The following is a 24,768-nucleotide window of genomic DNA, read 5'->3' on the forward strand; positions in this document are numbered from 1 at the left end:
CCATTTTGCTGACTGTGGTCCATTATGTCCATGGTCCATTTTGCCGATTTTAAATGTCTGCAGCCCATTATGTCCACAGTCCATTTTGCTGATTTTAAATGTCTGTGGTCCATTATGTCCATGGTCCATTTTGCTCTGTATTTACAAAAGTAATTAAATTGCCTTGTCGACCACTCCAGTAGCCTAGTGGTTAAAGCATCTGCTTCTGATGCAATAAGTCACATGTTCGAAATCTTGCCAAGTCATTTCAAAGACTTATAGAAATGGTACTAGCAGCTGCCTTGCTTGGCACTCAGCATTAAGAGGTTAGTGTTAGGACTAGTTGGCCTGGTGTCAGGATAATGTGACTGGGTGGGACATCATGCTACATCTGCGGCATGATATCTCAGTGCTAGACATCACTATAAACTGTCACACTCCAAATATTGTAGCCACTAGACTGAATGAATTTTTAACAATCCAAAACATACACACACAGTGCCTTGTGATCAACCCATTATAGTGTGACACTGTTTCAATACATTTCATAAAGTGTCACATCCTTTCAAATACATTTCAAATAGTGAGCCCCTTTTCACATTCATTTGATACAGTGTGACACCCTTTCAAATACATTTCATAATCAAACAGAGAAACTGTTATGGCTAACATAACATATTTACATTATGGTTAAAATATATAATGTTAAGATGGCCATGAAGGAAAATCAGATTAGTTACCTAGGTGTATTGTTTTAAGTTAGGTATTTTATCAGCACGTTGTAATAAAGGTCATTGTATTGAATGCAGAAATCAACAAATATTCATGAGATTTCCCTCTTAAATTTCATTGTGTCTGCTTGTGAGGGATCAATCTGACATTTTTGCAATAACAGGATGGCAGCATTAGAGTGGTTGTTGCCCTACAGCCTAATTTTGAAAACCAACTTGTCTCTGCCTAGGGATTCTGGCATAAAAAGTAAGTGACCAATGGTCAGTGGACCATTCAATTAAGGGACCACTGTATATGGTGCTCAATGGAAGTACTAATTTTGAGTGGGAAATATAGTTTAAGAAAAGAATAAATATAACAAGAGAAATAAGAAAACCAGAATTTGAGAATATAATATTTATTTAAACTGGTGGTTTATCAATTTCCTCCCACATGTGGACTTGATGGTGTTTGGCTCCATGTTGTGACAACAAAGAGTTAATTCTGCCATCAAACAATCCATACACTCCACCTGTAAAACAAAAAATTATGTCAACACTTCAAAATCTGCAACACTCGCTTTTCAGTTATAGTATACAAATTCTGAAAAAGAACAATCTAAATTATGTATTTTAATTCAAAAGTGTCTTTTTAGAATGACGAAAGTGGCTTTCTGAATAGATATAAATAATTCTTTTCAAAAGAGATGATTAAAATATCCACTACTTGTTGAAGGATAGACTCAATTCTCCTTCATGTCATATAAGGCAACCAACAGAAGCAACGTTTTTGCCCCATTCATACACATGCATGTATACATTCATACATATGCATACATTCATACACATGCATATACATATTCATACACATGCATATACACATTCATACACATGCATATATACATTCATACACATCCATATTTACATTCATACACATGCATATATACATTCATACACATGCATATATACATTCATACATATGGATACATTCATACACATGCATATACACATTTGTACACATGTATATACACATTTATACACATGCAAATATACATTTATACACATGCATATATACATTTATACATATGCATATAAACACTCATACACATGCATATATATATTTATCCATATACATACATTCATACACATGCATATACAAATTCACAAGACTACTTCGGTTGCCTCATGGTTATAGCATCCACCTTGGATGCGAGAGGTTGTGGGTTCGATCCCCAGCCAAGTCATACCAAAGACATACAAAAATGGTATTAACAGCTGCCTCGCTTGGTGCTCAGCGTTAAGAGGTTAGTGTTAGGACTGGTCGGCCTGGTGTCAAGATAATGTGACTGGGTGAGACATCATGCTACATGTCTGGGGCATGATGTCCCAGTGCTGGACATCACTATAAACTGTCACACTGCAGACGTCATAGCGATATGACTAAAAAATTGTTAAAGCAATGTTACAAATCCAAATCACACACACACACACACACATGCACATTCACACACATGCTTATATACATTCATACACATGCTTATGCACAGCCCCAGAAGTTAAAGTCTTTTGCTAGAACAGTAATATTTTTCATAAAACTTGCCATGTTTTTTTTTGAAAATGAAGTAGAACTAAAGCTTTTGTTGTTCATCATTATGAATTATGTGTATGTTGAAAAAGTCCAGAGTTTTCCAGCGCTGTTATTTATGTAGTAAAAAGTCCAGAGTTTTCCAGCGCTGTTATGTATATAGTAAAATGTCAAGAGTTTTCCAGCCTTGTTATGTATATAGTTATTGTGAAATTTATACAAAACTTCATGCCACTATCAAGATGCAAAAATAATGAGGATTTTGTATTTTACAGAATATAACCTGACACTCTGGCTACGTGGTCGCTGAAAACTTGTGAAAGTTATGACAAACAGAAGTCCTACAGCTCCGTACCAGTCCACTTACAATATATAGTCCCTTTTACAAAATTATAGACCCAGGTCTCTGGTCACATGATACACTGGCAGATCTTGGTCTATGCAGTTTGTTATAACTAACAAGCAGAACAATCAACACATACCCTGATCTGCCAATGCATTATGCAACAGCAGATCTGGGTTTATTTGAATTGTAAATGGACCTAACTTGAAAGTAAGAATATATGGTAAGTGCTTCAGATAGCATTACAGTCATCAAAATGTACCATATTTATTTGTTTTATGTTCAGTACAACTCTACACAACACAGACTCTGATCTGCAGGGGCATTAAGAGATGGCATATAAGGGTCTGTGTTGTTTATTCTACTGAATACTCCTAAAAAATGTGTAAAGGCAGATCTCCCAGCAAAGGGTGAGATGGCAGATCCGAAATTACATGGTTTGCAGCTGGATCCAACTTACATGTCAGTATATACAGTATTCTTCATACACATTCATAGAAAATTTCTATAATTTACAAAAAGGCTTAAACATGTCTGGATCCAACTTACATGTCAGTATATACAGTATTCTTCATACACATTCACAGAGAATTTCTATAATTTACAAAAAGGCTAAAACATGTCTGGATCCAACTTACATGTCAGTATATACAGTATTCTTCATACACATTCACAGAAAATTTCTATAATTTACAAAAAGGCTTAAACATGTCTGGATCCAACTTACATGTCAGTATATACAGTATTCTTCATACACATTCACAGAGAATTTCTATAATTTACAAAAAGGCTAAAACATGTCTGGATCCAACTTACATGTCAGTATATACAGTATTCTTCATACACATTCATAGAGAATTTCTATAATTTACAAAAAGGCTAAAACATGTCTGGATCCAACTTACATGTCAGTATATACAGTATTCTTCATACACATTCATAGAAAATTTCTATAATTTACAAAAAGGCTTAAACATGTCTGGATCCAACTTACATGTCAGTATATACAGTATTCTTCATACACATTCACAGAGAATTTCTATAATTTACAAAAAGGCTAAAACATGTCTGGATCCAACTTACATGTCAGTATATACAGTATTCTTCATACACATTCATAGAGAATTTCTATAATTTACAAAAAGGCTAAAACATGTCTGGATCCAACTTACATGTCAGTATTATACAGTATTCTTCATACACATTCGTAGAGAATTTCTATAATTTACAAAAAGGCTAAAACATGTCTGGATCCAACTTACATGTCAGTATATACAGTATTCTTCATACACATATATAATTTCTATAATTTACAAAAAGGTTTGAACATGTCTGGTATTGTTTCTCTAACTAAAATTGTATCAGCATTCCCATGATGCCATCAGAGGAAAAAGTCTGGCATAGCTTGTGAAAGCAAGTTTGCTTTCTGTAAACTTTGGTTTACTTCAGATTTAAAGACATTTTTCTCATTATGGTCATGAAAGGGTTTGACAGAAAGAAGGGTTTCTGAATTGTAGATATTCCTGCAAAGCCCACCTGACTGATTTACTCAGTCTTTCCTCATATTCCAAACAAAAGACTTTTACAACTATTTTATTCATGTTTGCAAATCTGGACACCAATACATGGCCAGATTTAACACCAATAGATAGCTAGATCTGACACCAATAGATAGCCAGATTGGACACCTATAGATAGCTAGACCAGACACCAAAATATTGCCAGATTGGACATCAGTAGATAGCTAGACTGGATAGCCAGGTTGGACATGTTTAGATAGATTGGAAGTGGATGTAGAATTATGCAAGACAAAACAGCAACATATTAATAAAATATAAACGGCCCACCAATGTGACTAACATCAACAAATGTGAGGGATAGTTTTTAATATTTTAATCCAGTGCTATGGAGTGAGACTGGATTTAATGACATTTCTCATCTTTTGTTGAGTCTCTCAGATCTATTTCACAAAGCAGATGAATGAACAAAGTATGAATAAAGAGCTAAGGTTTCCTGTTAATGCAACAAAACCAAAATACAAAATGAACTTAAATTATTACAAAAGAATGATTATTACCTGTATGCAAATAAAGAATTCTATTTCCCTTATATCGACTTGGGTTGTTCTGGATTTCATAAACCATGCCTTTCACTGCTTTTCCAGTGTAGACTGGATCCAACATTATTCCTGTACTCTGGCTAACTCCCAGAATGAAATCTGTAAATCAGTCAAAGAAGCAGCGATACAAAATTTGATCACTATTAAAAGCTTATTCTATGCATTGAATATTTTCTCTGTGAAATATCAATAAAGATGTCACTGTCACATATGAAAGCGATTCAGGTTTAATGTCCATACAATCTATTCTGCAATGTTAGATTTGTAATAAAAAGAGGGAGTTGTTGTCAATTAAATTATTTTCATTCATAATGATGGGTAAAAGGATTACTTTTAACTTTCATGGTTTATGATTATATTTAAATCATGTTTTCTGAAGTTGCTTTTTATGTTTATCTATCCTTCAATGTTGAGATAATTTTTAAAGTATCAAAGAGTCATAAGGCATTTTCGACATAAATAAAATATAGTCATTTAATAATAATCATATATATATATATATATATATATATATATATATATATATAGTCATCCAACATGAATATATCTAATTTGAATTGCTTGGGAGAAACAAGTCAAGGATTTCTTACAAAAACTTTAAATCTGGTTAAAATGAAGTCCTCCATACTTTTTACATTTTCAAATGAAACAAAATGGTAACATTTATCAACCTAATTCTTCCTGGGTTGATATCCCATAACCCTGGCCTTTGTGACCTTCAACAACATTTAGAATGTCTTCTGATGTCACTTCCTGTATTCCAACTTCTCTCAGTGTACTTGTCACATGATCATGGAAGTAAGCTGCATCATCTGACACTGCTACTGCATGAATCCTGAAAAATGAACAAAAGGAAGTTGTATTCTAACATGTGATCATAAGGAAACATGTGAACATTTACTCATTTACTTGGAGATACTGGCAGCTGCCACACACACAAGCAAATAATGGAAGGAAAATTTGATTATGTACACATTCATATACATATATGATATACAGTGTATTTTGACAGATTTGACCATTACTGAGAATGAAATATTCATTTTTCTCTCCATCAAGGGAGGCCACAGCGGTTGTCAAAATAGAGCAGGGATCGTCCTGGGCTTCGCCAATGTCGCAAATTGCGATTTTTTTTCCTTATTGGCGACAGAAATATCCCATCTGGCGATTTATTTGGCGACAGACTTTTTGGTTATTTAATTTGTACATACAATCATAGATTTGGACTGGATAAATTAAAAGGGAGAACGAAAGGAAGCCACAAACTTGACTAAGCAATGCATTGGAATCTATCTGTTACACAAACGTTCCTTTGTTCGTATTGACAACCCCATCTTTACAGTACATTGTTACATTATAATCTGCTTATGCTGACATCTGGGCCGAGTACTGTATGCTGTGATACAGTCCATCATGTTACCGAACTATACCTACAACTGACCGACTTCTGAAGACGCGAATAGAACAGATACAATTAATTGAATGGCTAATCCTTCTGTTTTTTTTTTACATATACCAATACAATAGTTTTGCTGAACCTTCATAGAAAACTGATAACCTTTGAAGTACCGACTACTGTGTATAAATACAAAAATAATTATTTATTTCTCAAAATACAGGAGTGAAAGAATCCCTAAATTGGGTGTGAATTTATGCTTATATATACGGTCAAATATTGCCAGGTGTTGACTCGTGTAAGTTTCATTCGTGGGAATGGAGATCCTATTTTGCTTGTCGAGAAAATGTATACAACATTCAGTGATCATTCTTGGGATTTAAAAAGCAAAAAGCCTGCCAGTAGCTTCTCGTTGGTCGGTGGTTCTTCCCTGGGTTTTCCAGGGTTCTTCCTCCACCATTAATACTGGCCGCCATGTATAGCCTATCTTGTGCTGAAAAATGGCGTTAAACCCTAGAACAACAACAACAACACTACAAGCTTTGTGAAGCTAGCCATAGGAGGGGGGGGGAGCATTTAATTACGGAATGCATGCAATCGACGGTCGCATTATATGTCACTTATCTTACATTGCAATTTACAATCATAGGGTTTTATTATTATTAAAATGTCAAGTAAAGTTGATAATGCTTTGGTTAGTCAGGAGTTGGCTGGCTTTGTGGCTTATGCTAGGGTTCAAGTTCTCAGGAATGGTATGGTGTATAGAGGTGTTAAGGACTTGATTCAGTTGGCAGTGCGATCCAGGGTAACGTACCCTTGCGCATCTGCGACTGCTGAGAGACTACTGGTGTCACCTGTCAGCACTGTAGACTGTGAACGTGGATTCAGTAAGATAAACCTCATAAAAACTGACATCAGAAATAAACTCTGCATCCCATCTCTCGAGAATTTAATGAGAATCAGCATGTACAGATGTGAAAAATTAGACTTTGAAACTGCATTCAACAAGTGGGCAGCCCTAAAATCGCGACGGATCTTCATGTAACACTTTGCTAATGCTTGTTGTAATTAAAGTATTAACTAACTCATCTTTTGTAATTTTCATTGCCTGTTACATTAATAGACTAAATTAACACTTGGAAAAATGTACACTACTTGTTCTGGCGACACTTTTTGAAAATTGGCGACAAAATATTGAGGTTGGCGATTTTTTTGGCGACAGCTTTTTAAAAGCCAGGACCATCCCTGTAGAGGATATTGTTATGTTGGCACTTTATTGGCTATATAATGCAGATAAATGGGTGTCAGCACTCCTGAAATGATAAAATAACTTAAAAATCAGCTCACCTTAGGCCTGCTATGAGTCTCTCCATATACCAGATGTTGACCAATATAAAGCTTAAGCAATCCCAAACAATGGGACTTTTGTATTTGCTGGGAAGGTGAGAGATATTCAGAGTTATTTGACTTGATAAGTTATGTTGAACAAACATTATTTACTATAAAAATTTCCTCTCTTCTTTGAATACATTACTTGATCACATTAACATTAGCAGAACAGGTAAGAGCAGAAGGAAATGCAAGATCATCCCAATCTCTGCCACTATTGTCCCTCTGGGCAGTATTACTGTGCCATCAGGGTAGTATTACTGTGCCCTCAGGAAGTATTATTGTGCCATCAGGGCAGTATTGCTGTGCCCCTGGGCAGTATTACTGTGCCCTCAGAGATGGGATGAACTTTCTCCCAACATGACAGAAGCACTACCAGAAATATAATGCAGTATTCTACAGGTAAGCACCTGGGGTTCTACAAAAGACGTTACATTAACAACAAAGTTTTTGTCAGGTGAATCCCAAAAAATCTATAAATCTTATGCCTGCTGCAAAGGTTGTACTGTATTGAACAAAAATATTTGTGACCATCTGAGCATCCATTAGAGGCCTGACAAGGTTCAACTCTAGCCGTTGTGATGTCAGATCATATGAACTGAAACTGGAAAGGTGGACTAAGCATGACAACCAAGTAACTCCAGAATGTCTTTAAGACATTAATCTCAAATGCAAAATTGTATCAGCTAAAGGAGAAATGACCAAGGATCTCAGATTTAACAGAGAGGAAATCACTAAAACAATCTGCATCAGTTTGGATCTCACTTTCAATACTTCTCTGTTGATATTGTAAAACCAAAGGGCAGAGATATGGCATCTGAAATATTTTCACCTGAGCTCGGCACCTCTGTGTCGTATGTGTCTGAATGAGACCAATGTGATCAAAATCTTGCTGGTAGGTGACCTGCTGAGAAGAAGGCCTTGACAACACTGATGGCTCTGATTTTATCAGTTAATATTACATTATCTCAGCAATTTTTGGTGACTGAGAAAGAATATGGAATGATGGGTGTTTATTGGCATCTACAGGAATGATGGGTGTTTATTGGCATCCACAGGAATGATGGGTGTTCATTGGCATCCACAGGAATGACGAGTGTTCATTGGCATCCACAGAAATGATGGGTGTTCATTGGCATCCACAGGAATGATGGGTGTTCATTGGCATCTACAGGAATGATGGGTGTTCATTGGCATCCACATCACTGGTGGGTGTTCAATGGCATCCACAGGAATGATGGGTGTTCATTGGCATCCACAGAAGCTTTAAGTGTATATGCTATTCACTGCTCCAAGCCAGTATGCAGTATAGTTTATTAATTGCTGCCTTAAATGGGACTCCATCCATTCCATGATCACATTGGAGCATCACACATAAATTAAACTCCATCCATTCCATGGCCAGACTGGAGTATGACATTTAAATTAAACTCAATCCATTCCATGGTCAGACTGGAGTATGACACTAAAAATAAACTCAATCCATTCCATGGTCAGAATGGAGTATGACAACAAACTGATGATGTCCTCTTCTATGCTCGAGGGATTATAATTTTCATATAATTCATCCATGTTGAGGTACACCATGGCACATGGTAAGAAAGATGCCACATCCACATTGTGGAACATACTCACTGGATATGCCAGTAAAGCTGGTCCAGAAATATCCAAGACAGAATGAGGACGACATGCATCTGGATGAAGTAAGGTGATACAACATGAACATGGCTGACACAGTGCATACAGCATTGTGGTGTGCAAGGCTGGCAATGATTGTTTACATATGTGCCATCAAGAAACCATAACCAGTTGCCAAAAGAGGATTTGCATCAGGAGAGCTGTATGATTGTGCAGCAATAATAATCTTTGATCACCATACCTGATGATAGGTCTGATAGATGGGTGGCAGCCAGTATAACACAAAATGGCCTGTATGGGACATTGTGGTTACAGCATCTGGCAAAATAAGATTGATACCCTTAGTACCTGGTCCTATGGCTGAAATTTCAAGCAGAAGTATGTGTGTGTGTGTGTGTGGGGGGGGGGCTTGTGTCCAGTGGGCTACTAAGAAAGGAGATTATTTTCCAGCAGCTTTTCCATTTCACCTGTATACCAAGTGAGATGATAACCTCAGGGCAAATTTGCACACCAGTTGTATAAAATGGAGCATTAGAGACTCCACATTAAATAGGCAGCAATTTCAATCATGTTTGAAGTGACCATAACCATTTGTGCTAAACACAGACTCTTCAAACGGAGGTGGGTGGGATGTGGCCATTATTGGATCCCCAATGGTATCCATCAGCAATTCCAGATCTGAAATGATGTTATGAATGTCAGCATCTGAAAACTTGGAATGTGCTTTCTTTTACTACCCTCTGAGATATGATTTCTCAAGACACCCACCCAAAACCCTTAGGGGACCTTAAAGTGCATATATGCAGTTGTAGAAATGCACTTTGTATATGTGAGACACATTTTGTGTGTCTTTGGTGACATTAAAACGTTTGCAGATCTTGCGTTTAAATGTCATCCTGAACCAAAAGTCAGAGAAGAAATGATCACATTACAATAAATTTATATGAATTAGGTGCAACTCACACATGACAAATGCCTATGAATGAATATATAAATGCAGTTTCAATAGATAATTCCAGAAGTACACAAACAGACAGGGTAAACATGCGTGACTTACCAAAGAACAGGTCAACTTACAGCAAGCTCACAATGAAGATCTACTACACAAAGAATGAAAATTGTTTTTACAAACAGTAACAATATTAGTACTCTAAAATATAAATATCTGAACCTAGATGACTTGAAAAAGTTCACAAATTAAAATGGATTCAGGCTGTCCTAGGGAACATTATTCAACATTTAAGTGAAAACTTAAACCTGATAAAGAGTTGATATAGAAGTGAACAAAGCAGGTATAAAGGGAGGTAATTTGTACGAGTTGCTTCCCCTGTGCTTTAATGTGTATAGATGGAAAGATGTTTTGTCTTTTTGTGAGGTCTGGATTTGTGTGGTAGTGGAGTTTATTCCTAAGGGTACTGTGATTGGGGAACGTCTTTGAGAGAAAACGTTAACCAAGAAATTAATTTTTTTTTGCGATGAGGCAATTTTGGGACTAAGGGTCAAAAGTCATTAGTCACAAATTGCTGTAAAACAAACGACTTTGAGATTAAACTTTACCATCTTTTCTGAGTGAAGAGACACTGCAAAGATATGTAAAGCAACAAGATTAAGTTTATTCTTCAGTTTTCATGTCAATGAAAATAATTTTAAAAGACTTGTAAGGCTTGAGTTAACTCTTGTGTTCAAGACAATTTTGTAATCTTGGTAGCAATATAGTACCTGAGTTTAGAACCTGTCAGGTAGTTCCCCAAACACAGTCCAGCTGCCGTTCCACCACTACCACAGGCAAACACAATGTCATCATAGTCTTCTAAAACTCCCTGAGAAAATTCAAGATGGAGCTAAGACCAGTATTTTTTTTAAAATAAACACAAAATCATTTGGTAACTGCAGTTAATCCACACAGAAAGAACAATCGGGAAATATGATGGATATTGCCTGGCAGTAAAATGTGTCCGTAAATGTTTGATTGTCCTTCTAAAAAGTACATGTACAATAGACTCTGATGAAATGGGATACTTCCCAAAGGAAATCTCAGTAAATAGAAAACATGTCCAGAGAGAACACATCCAAAAAATCCATAAATACAAATGGTTTATGGAAGACTCCATTGAAACAAAACCTATGCACAAATCTAAATATTCATTTTGTACTGTTTTTGGCATTAAAAACAGGTCTGATATAGTGTACTGATATGCCAAGGTCTTCAGGTTGGTATGTATTCAATCACCTGAATCAGAACAAGGACACAATTTCAGTTTGTGTTTATTACATATCCCACTTCGATGATTTGTGGTTATTGCATATCCCACTTCGATGATTTGTGGTTATTGCATATCCCACTTCGATGATTTGTTTTTATTACATATCTCACTCGGATGATTTAGATGATTTGTGTTTATTGCATATCCCACTTGGATGATTTGTGTTTATTACATATCCCACTTGGATGATTTGTGTTTATTACATATCTCACTTGGATGGTTTGTGTTTATTACATATCCCATATGGATGACTTGCATATACTATTTTTCTTTATTTATACTGAGTGAATGGTATTCAGAACAAACTTGGACTTATCAAAGTTCAATTTTAAGCATCTAAGGATATTAATGTGTGAACATCTGTGAAAATACATTTCATCTTGGGTGTGTGATGAAGAAAAAAAAGATTGAAATCCATACTGAATGCCAAATCAGCCATGTAAGACTAAATTGGTAAAGGACAGGATTGTCGTGTCCCTTGGCTATCCTCTTTATTCTAGCTTCACTGTCCATTACAATGTCTGCTTTGATGTAATCAGTACATTAAAATATAATTTGTGATCTAAGTGCATCATAGTACTGTGAACTCTGGGAAAGACTGGATGAAAATTGACATGGCTGTGATGTTTTTTTCTCCTAAATCAAGAATGCAAAGAATGTTTAAGCAATTTTGATAATTGTAATAAAGTAAATGTAAAAGATACTAAATCTTGGAATATCATTTGTGTTTACCAACAATGCAGATTTTCTGTTGTGGAAACTGATCCTAATACTGTATAATGTTAAACAATATGATGCCTAAAACTATACATTAAACACTGTGATGATCAATACTGTATAATGTTAAAAACTGTTATACATAATACTGTATAATGGTAAATATTACAATGTATAATACTATATGTTAAAGACAGATGCTTTATACTGAATAATGTCAAAGAATGTGATGCCTCAAACTGTTGCACTGTGAAGCCTAACACTGTATGTTAAATACTGTGATGCCTAACACTGTATGTTAAATACTGTGATGCCTAACACTGTATGTTAAATACTGTGACGCCTAACACTGTGTGTTAAATACTGAGATGCCTAACACTGTATGTTAAATACTGTGATGCCTAACACTGTGTGTTAAATACTGTGACGCCTAACACTGTATGTTAAATACTGAGAAGCCTAACACTGTATGTTAAATACTGTGATGCCTAACACTGTATGTTAAATACTGTGACGCCTAACACTATGTTAAATACTGTGACGCCTAACACTGTATGTTAAATACTGTGATGCCTAACACTGTATGTTAAATACTGTGATGCCTAACACTGTATGTTAAATACTGTGATACCTAACACTGTATGTTAAATACTGTGAGGCCTAACACTGTATGTTAAATACTGTGATGCCTAACACTGTATGTTAAATACTGTGATGCCTAACACTGTATGTTAAATACTGTGATACCTAACACTGTATGTTAAATACTGTGACGCCTAACACTGTATGTTAAATACTGTGACGCCTAACACTGTGTGTTAAATACTGTGATGCCTAACACTGTATGTTAAATACTGTGACGCCAAACACTGTATGTTAAATACTGTGAGGCCTAACACTGTGTGTTAAATACTGTGATGCCTAACACTGTATGTTAAATACTGTGATGCCTAACACTGTATGTTAAATACTGAGAAGCCTAACACTGTGTGTTAAATACTGTGACGCCTAACACTGTATGTTAAATACTGTGACGCCTAACACTGTGTGTTAAATACTGTGATGCCTAACACTGTATGTTAAATACTGTGACGCCAAACACTGTATGTTAAATACTGTGAGGCCTAACACTGTGTGTTAAATACTGTGATGCCTAACACTGTATGTTAAATACTGTGATGCCTAACACTGTATGTTAAATACTGAGAAGCCTAACACTGTATGTTAAATACTGTGATACCTAACACTGTATGTTAAATACTGTGAGGCCTAACACTGTATGTTAAATACTGTGATGCCTAACACTGTGAGTTAAATACTGTGATGCCTAACACTGTATGTTAAATACTGTGATGCCTAACACTGTATGTTAAATACTGTGATACCTAACACTGTATGTTAAATACCGTGATGCCTAACACTGTATGTTAAATACTGTGATACCTAACACTGTATGTTAAATACCGTGACGCCTAACACTGTATGTTAAATACTGTGAGGCCTAACACTGTGTGTTAAATACTGTGACGCCTAACACTGTGTGTTAAATACTGTGAGGCCTAACACTGTATGTTAAATACTGTGATGCCTAACACTGTATGTTAAATACTGAGAAGCCTAACACTGTATGTTAAATACTGTGATGCCTAACACTGTATGTTAAATACTGAGAAGCCTAACACTGTATATTAAATACTGTGAAGCCTAACACTGTATGTTAAATAGTGTGATGCCTAAGACTGTTTGGTAAATACTGTGATGCCTAATACTGTGTGTTAAATACTGTGATGCCTAATTCTATATATTAATACAGTGTGACCTTGCTATAACACGGTAGTTGGGAGGCATAGAACCTGACCATGTTATAGACCGAACCGTGTTATAAGCAACCAGGTCAGTTAGCTGAAGAAAATGATGCATGTACCCCAAAAAAATGTGGGGGTTGGTGTAGGTAATAAATGCTGGCAGTAAAATATGTGCTTAATTGGCAAAGTTACCATCTTAAATTGATGCATATTAAATGGGAAATACACCTGTAGTGAAAACAGATAAGGCATATATAATATTTTACTTTATTTAGAGAACCACGGATTGGTACATATTTGTGTATACTGTTTATATATACATGTCTTATGTATTGCATGAATAGAGTATCAACACCGTGCATTCACCCGTGAATCTCACCACATACATTGAATCCACAATACAATTCCATCGAAAAAATCCACACAGATTTAAAATATTCAATAATTTTGTCACAGGTTATATAGGTCTGAATTCATTGGATAAACGTAGTACAATCACGTAATGAATGATGAAGCACATTTACTTTTCAGTATGTGCCAAGTTGGTAAAAGCTGGTTTGCGTTTTATGCCACTGTTGGTAGCATTTGTAAGCACAATCTTTTTCCCTGCAAAAAGAAAACTTTCACGCACAGTAAACATGTTCCAGTCACATTGGAAAATGAAAAAAATCCATCAGATTCCATTGTTTTCATTTAAGTCTGGTACTGACTTCTTTGAAGAAAAGTTCTTTGTTTTTATTGAAGATTGTAGTCGGCTTTCCTTGCTGAAATGTGCATGTGCTATTGAAGTCACTGCTAAAGGCCAGCTTTGGAGAACCAAACAAATGCCCGTTTCTTATTGTGGTGGCAACATCAAATAATTGTACTGCATGATTAAGACTGATTTTCTTTCCATTTGCTTAGTATGTTTTCATAACAGTCGGTGCTTCAAAGGTAATGTTCTCTTTAAAATTTCAGCAAACTATTTTATCTGGGTACATTTTTAAAAAAGGACCTGGCCATTGTTTGGTCAATTGTAGTTACAGTTCCTCTCTGCCTATGAAATAAACCAACAAGTTTTTTTTTGTACATTTGTGGTAGCAGAGTGATGCTGCCTTCCACTCATGCATCAAAAATTTAACAAAGGGTCAATGGACGATAGAGACGCAGGTGTTCTGGTCTGATGACAAAGATTTGTATAGAAAATGTGGGTGTTCTGAAGGATTTAATTCTGAGTGGACAGAAGATTTATTTTTTATACCATCCATACACAAATGTCAGTCAATGTAAATATATTAATTACTAGCCAGCGGCCAAAAGTCTGACGACAGATAGATTACGAGATAATGCCTCATCTGGTTGATATCTGCTACCAGAAATGTCAACAACATAAAAAAGCTGATATCTCACAACATACAGTAGTCATGTTCGATGTCAACGTAAGTGGATTATGATAAAACAATGCATTGTTAAGACGGTTTGTCAATATGGACAAAGAAATTGTTTATGTAACAATATATATATTTCAATGCATTTTATATCAGGTTTGCGGCTTCCTTTCACAGGGCCTCTGAATTTCTCCACTCCAAACCAATGGTTGTATATACAGGTTTAAACAGCTAACAATGTCGCCAATAAAAATAAAATCGCTAGATGGTATATTTTGCCGCCAATAAGGAAAATAAAATTGCAGTTTGGGACATTTGCGAAGCATTATGCAATCCTAGAATAAACATTTTACACTTTATTTCTCATACTTTTAAGAAGAAAAAACTATTTTTTCATGTACGAGAAAATACATATAAAATTTCAGGAGCCACTCCATGAATGTCTTGCATTATCCATGCGCAATCCCTTCCCCAAGATGATAATAAACTTTTTTCGTTTCTTGCCGTACTTTTCAAAAAGAATTTTTTTTCATGTGCGAGAAAAATGCATGTATACAAATTATTATTTAAAAATTCTGGAACAGAAATATTTCATTTTATTTTGCACATTGCTTACAATGTAGCATATATCCAGTAAAGACTTCCTGTTATCACATCACTGTTAACTTGGATTCCCTTCCAGTATGAAACTTGATTTGGTAATCTGAGATAATTAGATCACATCACTGTTAACTTGGTTTCCCTTCCAGCATGAAACTTGATTTGGTAATCTGAGATAATTAGCTAAAATGAATCACTGGATTATACTATGCATGATCAGTAGTAATTCAGAAAGGATTAGAGATGTTAATAGATTATACTGGATTAATCATTCAGGTGACTTAAAACAGGATGGTTTGGTATTGGTATTTAATGGCTATTGATATCTAAAAGACATGTTATCTCCCAAAGCTGTATGCTCACCTGAGATATCATTTCTTCAAAAACTGACAGGTATCCAAAAATACCAACCCTGTTGGAGCCCCCAAGAGGTATTATGTATGAACTTTCACCTGTTGACTGCCTGAAACAAAGTAGGTGTGACAATGTACTGTTAAAAATGATATCAATTCATTTAAAATAATAAAAAAATTGCAAGATATAAACTATCAATAACATGAAATAGTTCTTCAGCAGAGATATAAATCTACCCAGTAGCCAATCAGATCTACAGTACAGGCACTATACCAGTACTTGGTTAAAATCCTAAAGAAAGAAAAAAATATCATTACAGAAATAGTCATTGTATTAGTGTTTAAAATCAGTATTTTAAAAGATAGCTGCCCCAGCATTCCTAATAAAGAATTTAAAATAAATAATCTGATATTCTGATTTATTAAGATAGAATACCTGTATATGACAGATTCCCTGAATATATTCTTCATTGTAAATGTATTGCAAGACAGATTGTATCAGATTCCCTGAATATATTCTTCATTGTAAATGTATTGCAAAGACAGATTGTATCAGATTCCCTGAATATACTCCTGCACGTCAAATATAAAAAACTTGCAACTTTTAAACAGTATGCATTTCTTTGAAATTATCAACACTGAACAATTCTTGAATAATTTAGTTTTCACAAATGTTATCTGTTAAAATTGCTTTTGGCATTAAGATATCACCTTCTAGCTGTACAAGCATTATTCTGTTGACTGTGTTTTAGTTTTATCTATTCCTTATCTGTGCATGAATAATGTTCTGTATATCCCAATCATGATCTGGTGTGCACACCTAGCTTAACTGACACCTGACATTAGTTTAGAATTATCGTTCTCCATTTTGTGAGCAAAACCACTAAATTGTTTATTTTCTTCGTTTTGCCATTTACTTTGCACTTTCCTTTCACAACTGACTTTGCATTGAAAATAATCTGTAATTTTCAACCCAGCCATGCTTGACTATAATTAACTATCTCACCTTCAGGAAATGGACTGAAGTTCTTGAATATGCAAATGAGAGGAAATTATATCAACTGCTGAACCCCTCTATGACAAATGTTTTTCTGTTGTAAATAATATATGTGCAATTTCCAAGCATCATTTTTGTACATCTGCATTACCTGAAATGGACAGTTAAATATTCTTTATATTTTTGTATTCACAACTTTGAAATAATTTGTAGGAGTTCTCACACATCGCTACTTTCAAAGTTTGCATATTCATAGACTTTTGCATGATTTGTGCACTTGCATGACCTGACAGCATATCTGCCATATAAGGACAGATCTCCCAAATTTTACAGTCCCAATATGTTAACTTATCCTTTAGCTGAGATCTCAATCAAGAGTTTCAATTGACCTTTACCCTATGCTGCAATTTGAGCAAGGGAAAGGGTAAATGGAAATAAGTTTAAGCACGATAGTTATTTGTCACAAGTTTGGAAATTATCATCATACAGAAAATCTTTACCTGGGATCTTAAGCAGGATTTTAAAATGACTTTGAGCATTTAATAGAGTCTGCACAAGGGCAGGAGCGCTTGGATACAAGTCTATGCATGATAGCTATTCCTTAAATGGTTTGGGAATTATGACCATACAGATAACACTGACTGAAAATTTATGCAAGATTTTGAGATAGCCTTGAACTTGTGATGGAGTCTAAGCAAGGGAAAGAGTGCAGGGGTATAAGTTCAAGCATTATAGCTATTCCTCATTGTTTGGGAGTTATGACCACACAGAAATACTTGAACTGAAAACTTAACCAATAAAACAACCCTGCTTCAGAGTCAAAGGAATGCATTGGCACATGGATATGAAAGGGACACTTTTTCTGACTTTACAGTCCAAGGATAACATGTATTCATACCTCTCTACTGGTTTGGGAATCGTGACCATAGAAATAACCTTTACCATGAAGTTAAACCAGTGCAGATGCTGATACCAAAGGAATGCTATAGAAAGTGAGAAGTAAAAAGCTAGGAATGTGTCCGTATTGTATACTACCATTCACAACGACATAACTGAAACAAGATGTCAGTTCAGGTTTGAAAGGCAAACCTCAAACCTCTAAATCCAAACAGCATACCAAATTTGAATCAATAATGTCATATTTATACAGTATTGAAGAGTTTTTTCTTCAAGAAGTCTTCATTGACTTATATATATAAATTCAAGAAGTATTTATTCTTATTGAAATAAAACTTTCTCAATATGTAACATTGCTTATCACTCCATAATAAATATGAACAAACATAGAAGAAAACACTTAACTGCAACACAACAGCAAGGAGATGCTCCTCCATCTGTCAATTGATCCACTGAATAATATCCTATTTTATTTGGTTATTATATTCAGAAAATAAGCATCTAACAAAAATTCTGAATTTTAAATGTCATATATTCTGTTCCTTTAAACATGCTGAATTCCATCAGATAAATTCAATGAGTCTTTTGCGAGATTCAAGTAGATTTTCAAATGTTTTTATCAAAATGAGGGCCATAATAAAATTTGGATAACAAAGTGAAAATCAAATTTGACCTAGGTCTTCAGGGTATAAAATATCACAACAAATTTGGTTGAACTCAATGAAATCCTTACAAATTATAAAGTTGAAATGAAATTTGTGACAAACATGACATAGGGATGACAGAATATTGGTAATATTATATCCCCCCCCCCAATTAGTGCTTTCAAAAACTTGAAAATGTACCTTATTTTTCCTACAATCCCACATCTGCACCTATGGAAAAATGTTTTTCTTGAGAAATATTAAATTTTCATTATAAAAGCATGACTAACTTGATTGTCTGTACTAGATTTTCCATCCTGGGTAGAAGATGTGTAAGATAAGACGACTTCCTGGGAACGAGGTAAATATTGGCCCCACATAGTCTGTCCAGCAGTACATTGCCCTCACATCCTAGTTCCTCCACACTCTGTAAAAATACATAGCAAAAGTTGTCTGAATTAATTACTACATAATCTACATAGCAACAACTGTCTGAATTGATTACAACATAGTCTACATAACAATTATTGTCTGAAATGATTACTATATAGTCTACATAGCAATTATTGTCTGAATTGATTACTATATAGTCTGCAAAAAAAATTGTCTGAATTGATTACTGCATAGTCTACATAACAATAATTGTCTGAATTGATTACTGCATAATCTACATCACAATAATTGTCTGAATTGATTACTACATAATCTACATAACAATAATTGTCTGAATTGATTACTACATAATCTACATAACAATAATTGTCTGAATTGATTACTACATAATCTACATAACAATAATTGTCTGAATTGATTACTACATAATCTACATAACAATAATTGTCTGAATTGATTACATCATAATCTACATAACAAAAATTGTTTGAGTTGATTACTACATAGTCTACATAACAATAATTGTCTGAATTTATTGCTACATAGTCTAAATAATAATAACTGTCTGATTTGATTACAACATAGTCTATATAACAATAATTTTCTGAATTGATTACTACATAATCTACATAGCAATAATTGTCTGAATTGATTACTATATAGTCTACATAGCAATTATTGTCTGAATTGATTACTATATGGTCTGCAAAACAAAAATTGTCTGAATTGATTACTACATAGTCTACATAGCAAGTATTGTCTGAATTGATTACTATATAGTCTGCAAAACAAAAATTGTCTGAATTGATTACTACAGTCTACATAACAATAATTCTCTGAAATGATTACTACATAATCTACATAACAATAATTCTCTGAAATGATTACTACAAAGTCTACATAACAAAAATTGTCTGAATTTATTGCTACATAGTCTAAATAATAATAATTGTCTGAATTGATTACTACAAAATCTACATAGCAATAATTGTCTGAATTGATTACTATATAGTCTACATAGCAATTATTGTCTGAATTGATTACTATATAGTCTGCAAAACAAAACTTGCCTGAATTGATTACTACATAATCTACATAACAATAATTGTCTGAAATGATTACTACATAATCTACATTGCAATAATTGTCTGAATTGATTACTATATAGTCTACATAGCAATAATTGTCTGAATTGATTACTATATAGTCTACATAGCAATTATTGTCTGACTTGATTACTACATAGTCTGCAAAACAAAAATTGTCTGAATTGATTACTACATAGTCTACATAACAATAATTGTCTGAATTGATTTGTACATATTTTAAATAACAATAATTGTCTGATTTGATCACTACATAATCTATATAACAATAATTGTCTTAATTGATTACTACATAGTCTACATAACAATAACTGTCTGAATTTATTACAACATAGTCTACAGAACAATTATTGTCTGAACTGATTACTATATAGTCTGCACAACAAACACTGTCTGATTTTATTACTAGATAGTCTACAAAACAATGATTGTCTGAATTGCTTAGAACATAGTCTACATAACAATAATTGTCTGAATTTATTAGTACATAATCTATGTCACAATAATTGTCTGAATTGATAGCTACATAGTCCACATAACAATAATTGTCTGAATTGATTAGTACATAATCTATATAACAATAATTGTCTGAATTGATTACTACATAATCTACATAACAATAATTGTCTGAATTGATTACTACATAATCTACATAACAATAATTGTCTGAATTGATTACATCATAATCTACATAACAAAAATTGTTTGAATTGATTACTACATAGTCTACATAACAATAATTGTCTGAATTTATTGCTACCTAGTCTAAATAATAATAATTGTCTGATTTGATTACAACACAGTCTCAGGGATCGTCCTGGGCTTCGCCAATGTCGCAAATTGCGATTTTTTTTCCTTATTGGCGACAAAAATATCCCATCTGGCGATTTTTTTGGCGACATACTTTTTGGTTATTTAATTTGTACATACAATCATGGATTTGGACTGGATAAATTAAAAGGCAGAACGAAAGGAAGCCACAAACTTGACTAAGCAATGCATTGGTATCAATCTGTTACACAAACGATCCTTTGTTCTTATTGACAACCCCATCTTTACAGTGCATTGTTACATCCTAATCTGCTTATGCTGACATCTGGGCTGAGTACTGTATGCTGCGATACAGTCAATCATGCTACCGCACTATACCTACAACTGACCGACTTCTGAAGACGCGAATAGAACAGATACAATTAACTGTATGGCTAATCCTTCTGTTTTTTTTATACATATACCAATACAATAGTTTTGCTGAACCTTCATAGAAAACTGATAAGCTTTGAAGTACCGACAACTGTGTATAAATACAAAGCAAATGGAAACAATCTAAATCACAATTACATCTGTCGCCAGTGCAGCATTTTACTCATTGATCTTTTCCTTTTGCCATCAGTCCTGTGTTACGGCTGCAGAGACTTAAACTCCGCAACAAGAAATAGCAAAAAAAAAAAAAAACAGTTTTGCATAATTAATAATAATTATTTATTTCTCAAAATACAGGAGTGAAAGAATCCCTAAGTTGGGTGTGAATTTATGCTTATATATACGGTCCAATATTGCCAGGTGTTGACTCGTGTAAGTTTCATTCATGGGAATGGAGATCCGATTTTTCTTGTTGAGAAAATTTATACAGCATTCAGTGATCATTCTTGGGTTTTAGGAAGCAATTCGCTACAAGCTTTGTGAAGCTAGCCATAAAGGGGGTGGGGGGCTGCTGAGAGACTACTGGTGTCACCTGTCAGCACTGTAGACTGTGAATGTGGATTCAGTAAGATGAACTTCATAAAAACTGACATCAGAAATAAGCTTTGCATCTCATCTCTCGAGAATTTAACGAGAATCAGCATGTACAGATGTGAAAAATTAGACTTTGAAGCTGCATTCAACAAGTGGGCAGCCCTAAAATCGCGATGGATCTTCATGTAACACTTTGTAACATTTTGTTAATGCTTCTTGTAATTAAAGTATTAACTAATCCATCTTTTGTAATTTTCATTGCCTGTTACATTAATAGACTAAATTAACACTTGGAAAAATGTACACTACTTTTTTTGGCGACACTTTTTGAAAATTGGCGACAAAATATTGAGGTTGGTGATTTTTTTGGCGACAGCTTTTTAAAAGCCAGGACCATCCCTGCAGTCTATATAACAATAATTTTCTGAATTGATTACTACATAATCTACATAGCAATAATTGTCTGAATTGATTACTATATAGTCTACATAGCAATTATTGTCTGAATTGATTACTATATGGTCTGCAAAACAAAAATTGTCTGAATTGATTACTACATAGTCTACATAGCAAGTATTGTCTGAATTGATTACTATATAGTCTGCAAAACAAAAATTGTCTGAATTGATTACTACATAGTCTACATAACAATAATTCTCTGAAATGATTACTACATAATCTACATAACAATAATTGTCTGAATTGATTACTACAAAGTCTACATAACAAAAATTGTCTGAATTTATTGCTACATAGTCTAAATAATAATAATTGTCTGAATTGATTACTACATAATCTACATAACAATAATTGTCTGAAATGATTACTACATAATACATAACAATAATTGTCTGAAATGATTACTACATAATAATTGTCTGAATTGATTACTACATAATCTACATAGCAATAATTGTCTGAATTGATTACTACATAGTCTACATAGCAATAATTGTCTGAATTGATTACTATATAGTCTACATAGCAATTATTGTCTGAATTGATTATTATATAGTCTGCAAAACAAAAATTGTCTGAATTGATTACTACATAGTCTACATAACAATAATTGTCTGAAATGATTACTACATAATCTACATAACAATAATTGTCTGAATTGATTACTACATAATCTACATAACAATAATTGTCTGAATTGATTACTTGATAGTCTACATAACAATAATTGTCTGAATTGATTGGTACATAATCTACATAACAATAATTGTCTGAATTGATTTGTACATATTTTAAATAACAATAATTGTCTGATTTGATCACTACATAATCTATATAACAATAATTGTCTTAATTGATTACTACATAGTCTACATAACAATAACTGTCTGAATTTATTACAACATAGTCTACAGAACAATTATTGTCTGAATTGATTACTATATAGTCTGCAAAACAAACACTGTCTGATTTTATTACTAGATAGTCTACAAAACAATGATTGTCTGAATTGCTTAGTACATAGTCTGCATAACAATAATTGTCTGAATTTATTAGTACATAATCTATATAACAATAATTGTCTGAATTGATTAAAACATAGTCTACAAAACAATAATTGTCTGAATTTATTACTACATCGTCTACATAACAATTATTGTCTGAAATGATTATTATATAGCTGGCACAACAATAACTATCTGAATTTATTTCTACAAAGTCTACATAACATTAATTGTCTGTATTTATTACTACATAGTCTACAGAACAATAATTATCTGAATTGATTAGTACATAGTCTACAGAACAATAATTATCTGAATTGATTAGTACATAGTCTACAAAACAAAAATTGTCTGAAATAATTTCTACATAGTCTAAATAACCATGGTTGTCTGAATTGACTACTATATAGTCTACATAACAATAACTGAATTAATTTCTACATAGTCTAAATAACCATGGTTGTCTGAATTGACTACTATATAGTCTACATAACAAAATTGTCTGAATTTATTGCTACAATGCCTACATAACAGTGATTGTCTTAATGTATTACTACATAGTCTATATAACAATAACTGTCTGAATTTATTGTTACATAGTCTGCACAACAGTAATTATTTGAATTGATTACTAGTGATATTAATTTTGAATTTATAAAATTAGTACATTTGATCTATATGATCTTTCATACCTAGGATTATTCTAGTTTTTATTATCCCTGACACAGAGATAGAATTGCAAGGGTTGTGGCCCTTGCACAAATGACTTCTTTTTTATTATCCCAGACAAACAGGTAGAAAGGCCAGGTGTTTGGTCCTTGCTTAAACTACCTCGTTTTTAGTGTCCCAAACATAGAAGCATAAATGCCAGGGTTGTGACCCTTGCTCAAATTACTTTTTTATTATCCTAGACCAACTGGTAGAAATGCCAGGGTTGTGGCCCTTGCTCAAACTACTTCTTTTTCCTTATCCTAGACACAGAGGTAGAAATGCCAGAGTTGTGGCTTTGTTCAAGCTACTTTTTTGTTATCCCAGACACACAGGTAGAAATGCCAGGGTTCTGGCCCTTGCTCACACTACTTTATATCTCCTTCAAAATGCATTATGAAGTGTTTTATGGGCCATCTTAACACTCGCCATTGATATGTTCATGTCAGCCTTTGCTGTTCCTAGCTGTAGTGTAAAGTGTACTATGGATTATTTGAATTTATCTGGCTTGAGAGCTTGAACAAAGTCTGATGTTTCCAGCCACAGGATACAATAGAA

General features: G+C 33.8%; 1 protein-coding gene across 1 annotated transcript in view; it reads right to left on the minus strand.

Moving 5' to 3' along the window:
* Positions 1 to 1,092: 1,092 nt before the first annotated feature.
* LOC149799195 (uncharacterized) overlaps positions 1,093 to 24,768 on the minus strand; it is a 37,460-nt gene continuing 13,784 nt past the window's right edge. Inside the window, exons 4-9 of the mRNA XM_089958457.1 lie at positions 19,094 to 19,230; positions 16,276 to 16,375; positions 10,879 to 10,979; positions 5,408 to 5,571; positions 4,695 to 4,835; positions 1,093 to 1,222 (exon numbers count right to left, since the gene is read on the minus strand). Coding sequence (XP_089814583.1) covers positions 1,113 to 1,222; positions 4,695 to 4,835; positions 5,408 to 5,571; positions 10,879 to 10,979; positions 16,276 to 16,375; positions 19,094 to 19,230 — 753 coding nt within the window. The 3' untranslated portion in view covers positions 1,093 to 1,112. The remainder of the gene's footprint in view (positions 1,223 to 4,694; positions 4,836 to 5,407; positions 5,572 to 10,878; positions 10,980 to 16,275; positions 16,376 to 19,093; positions 19,231 to 24,768) is intronic.

This window comes from Sinohyriopsis cumingii, chromosome 5 (genome assembly GCF_028554795.1).
Source record: "Sinohyriopsis cumingii isolate HCF-2022 chromosome 5, ASM2855479v2, whole genome shotgun sequence".
In the NCBI taxonomy this organism is placed as follows: Eukaryota; Metazoa; Mollusca; class Bivalvia; order Unionida; family Unionidae; genus Sinohyriopsis; species Sinohyriopsis cumingii.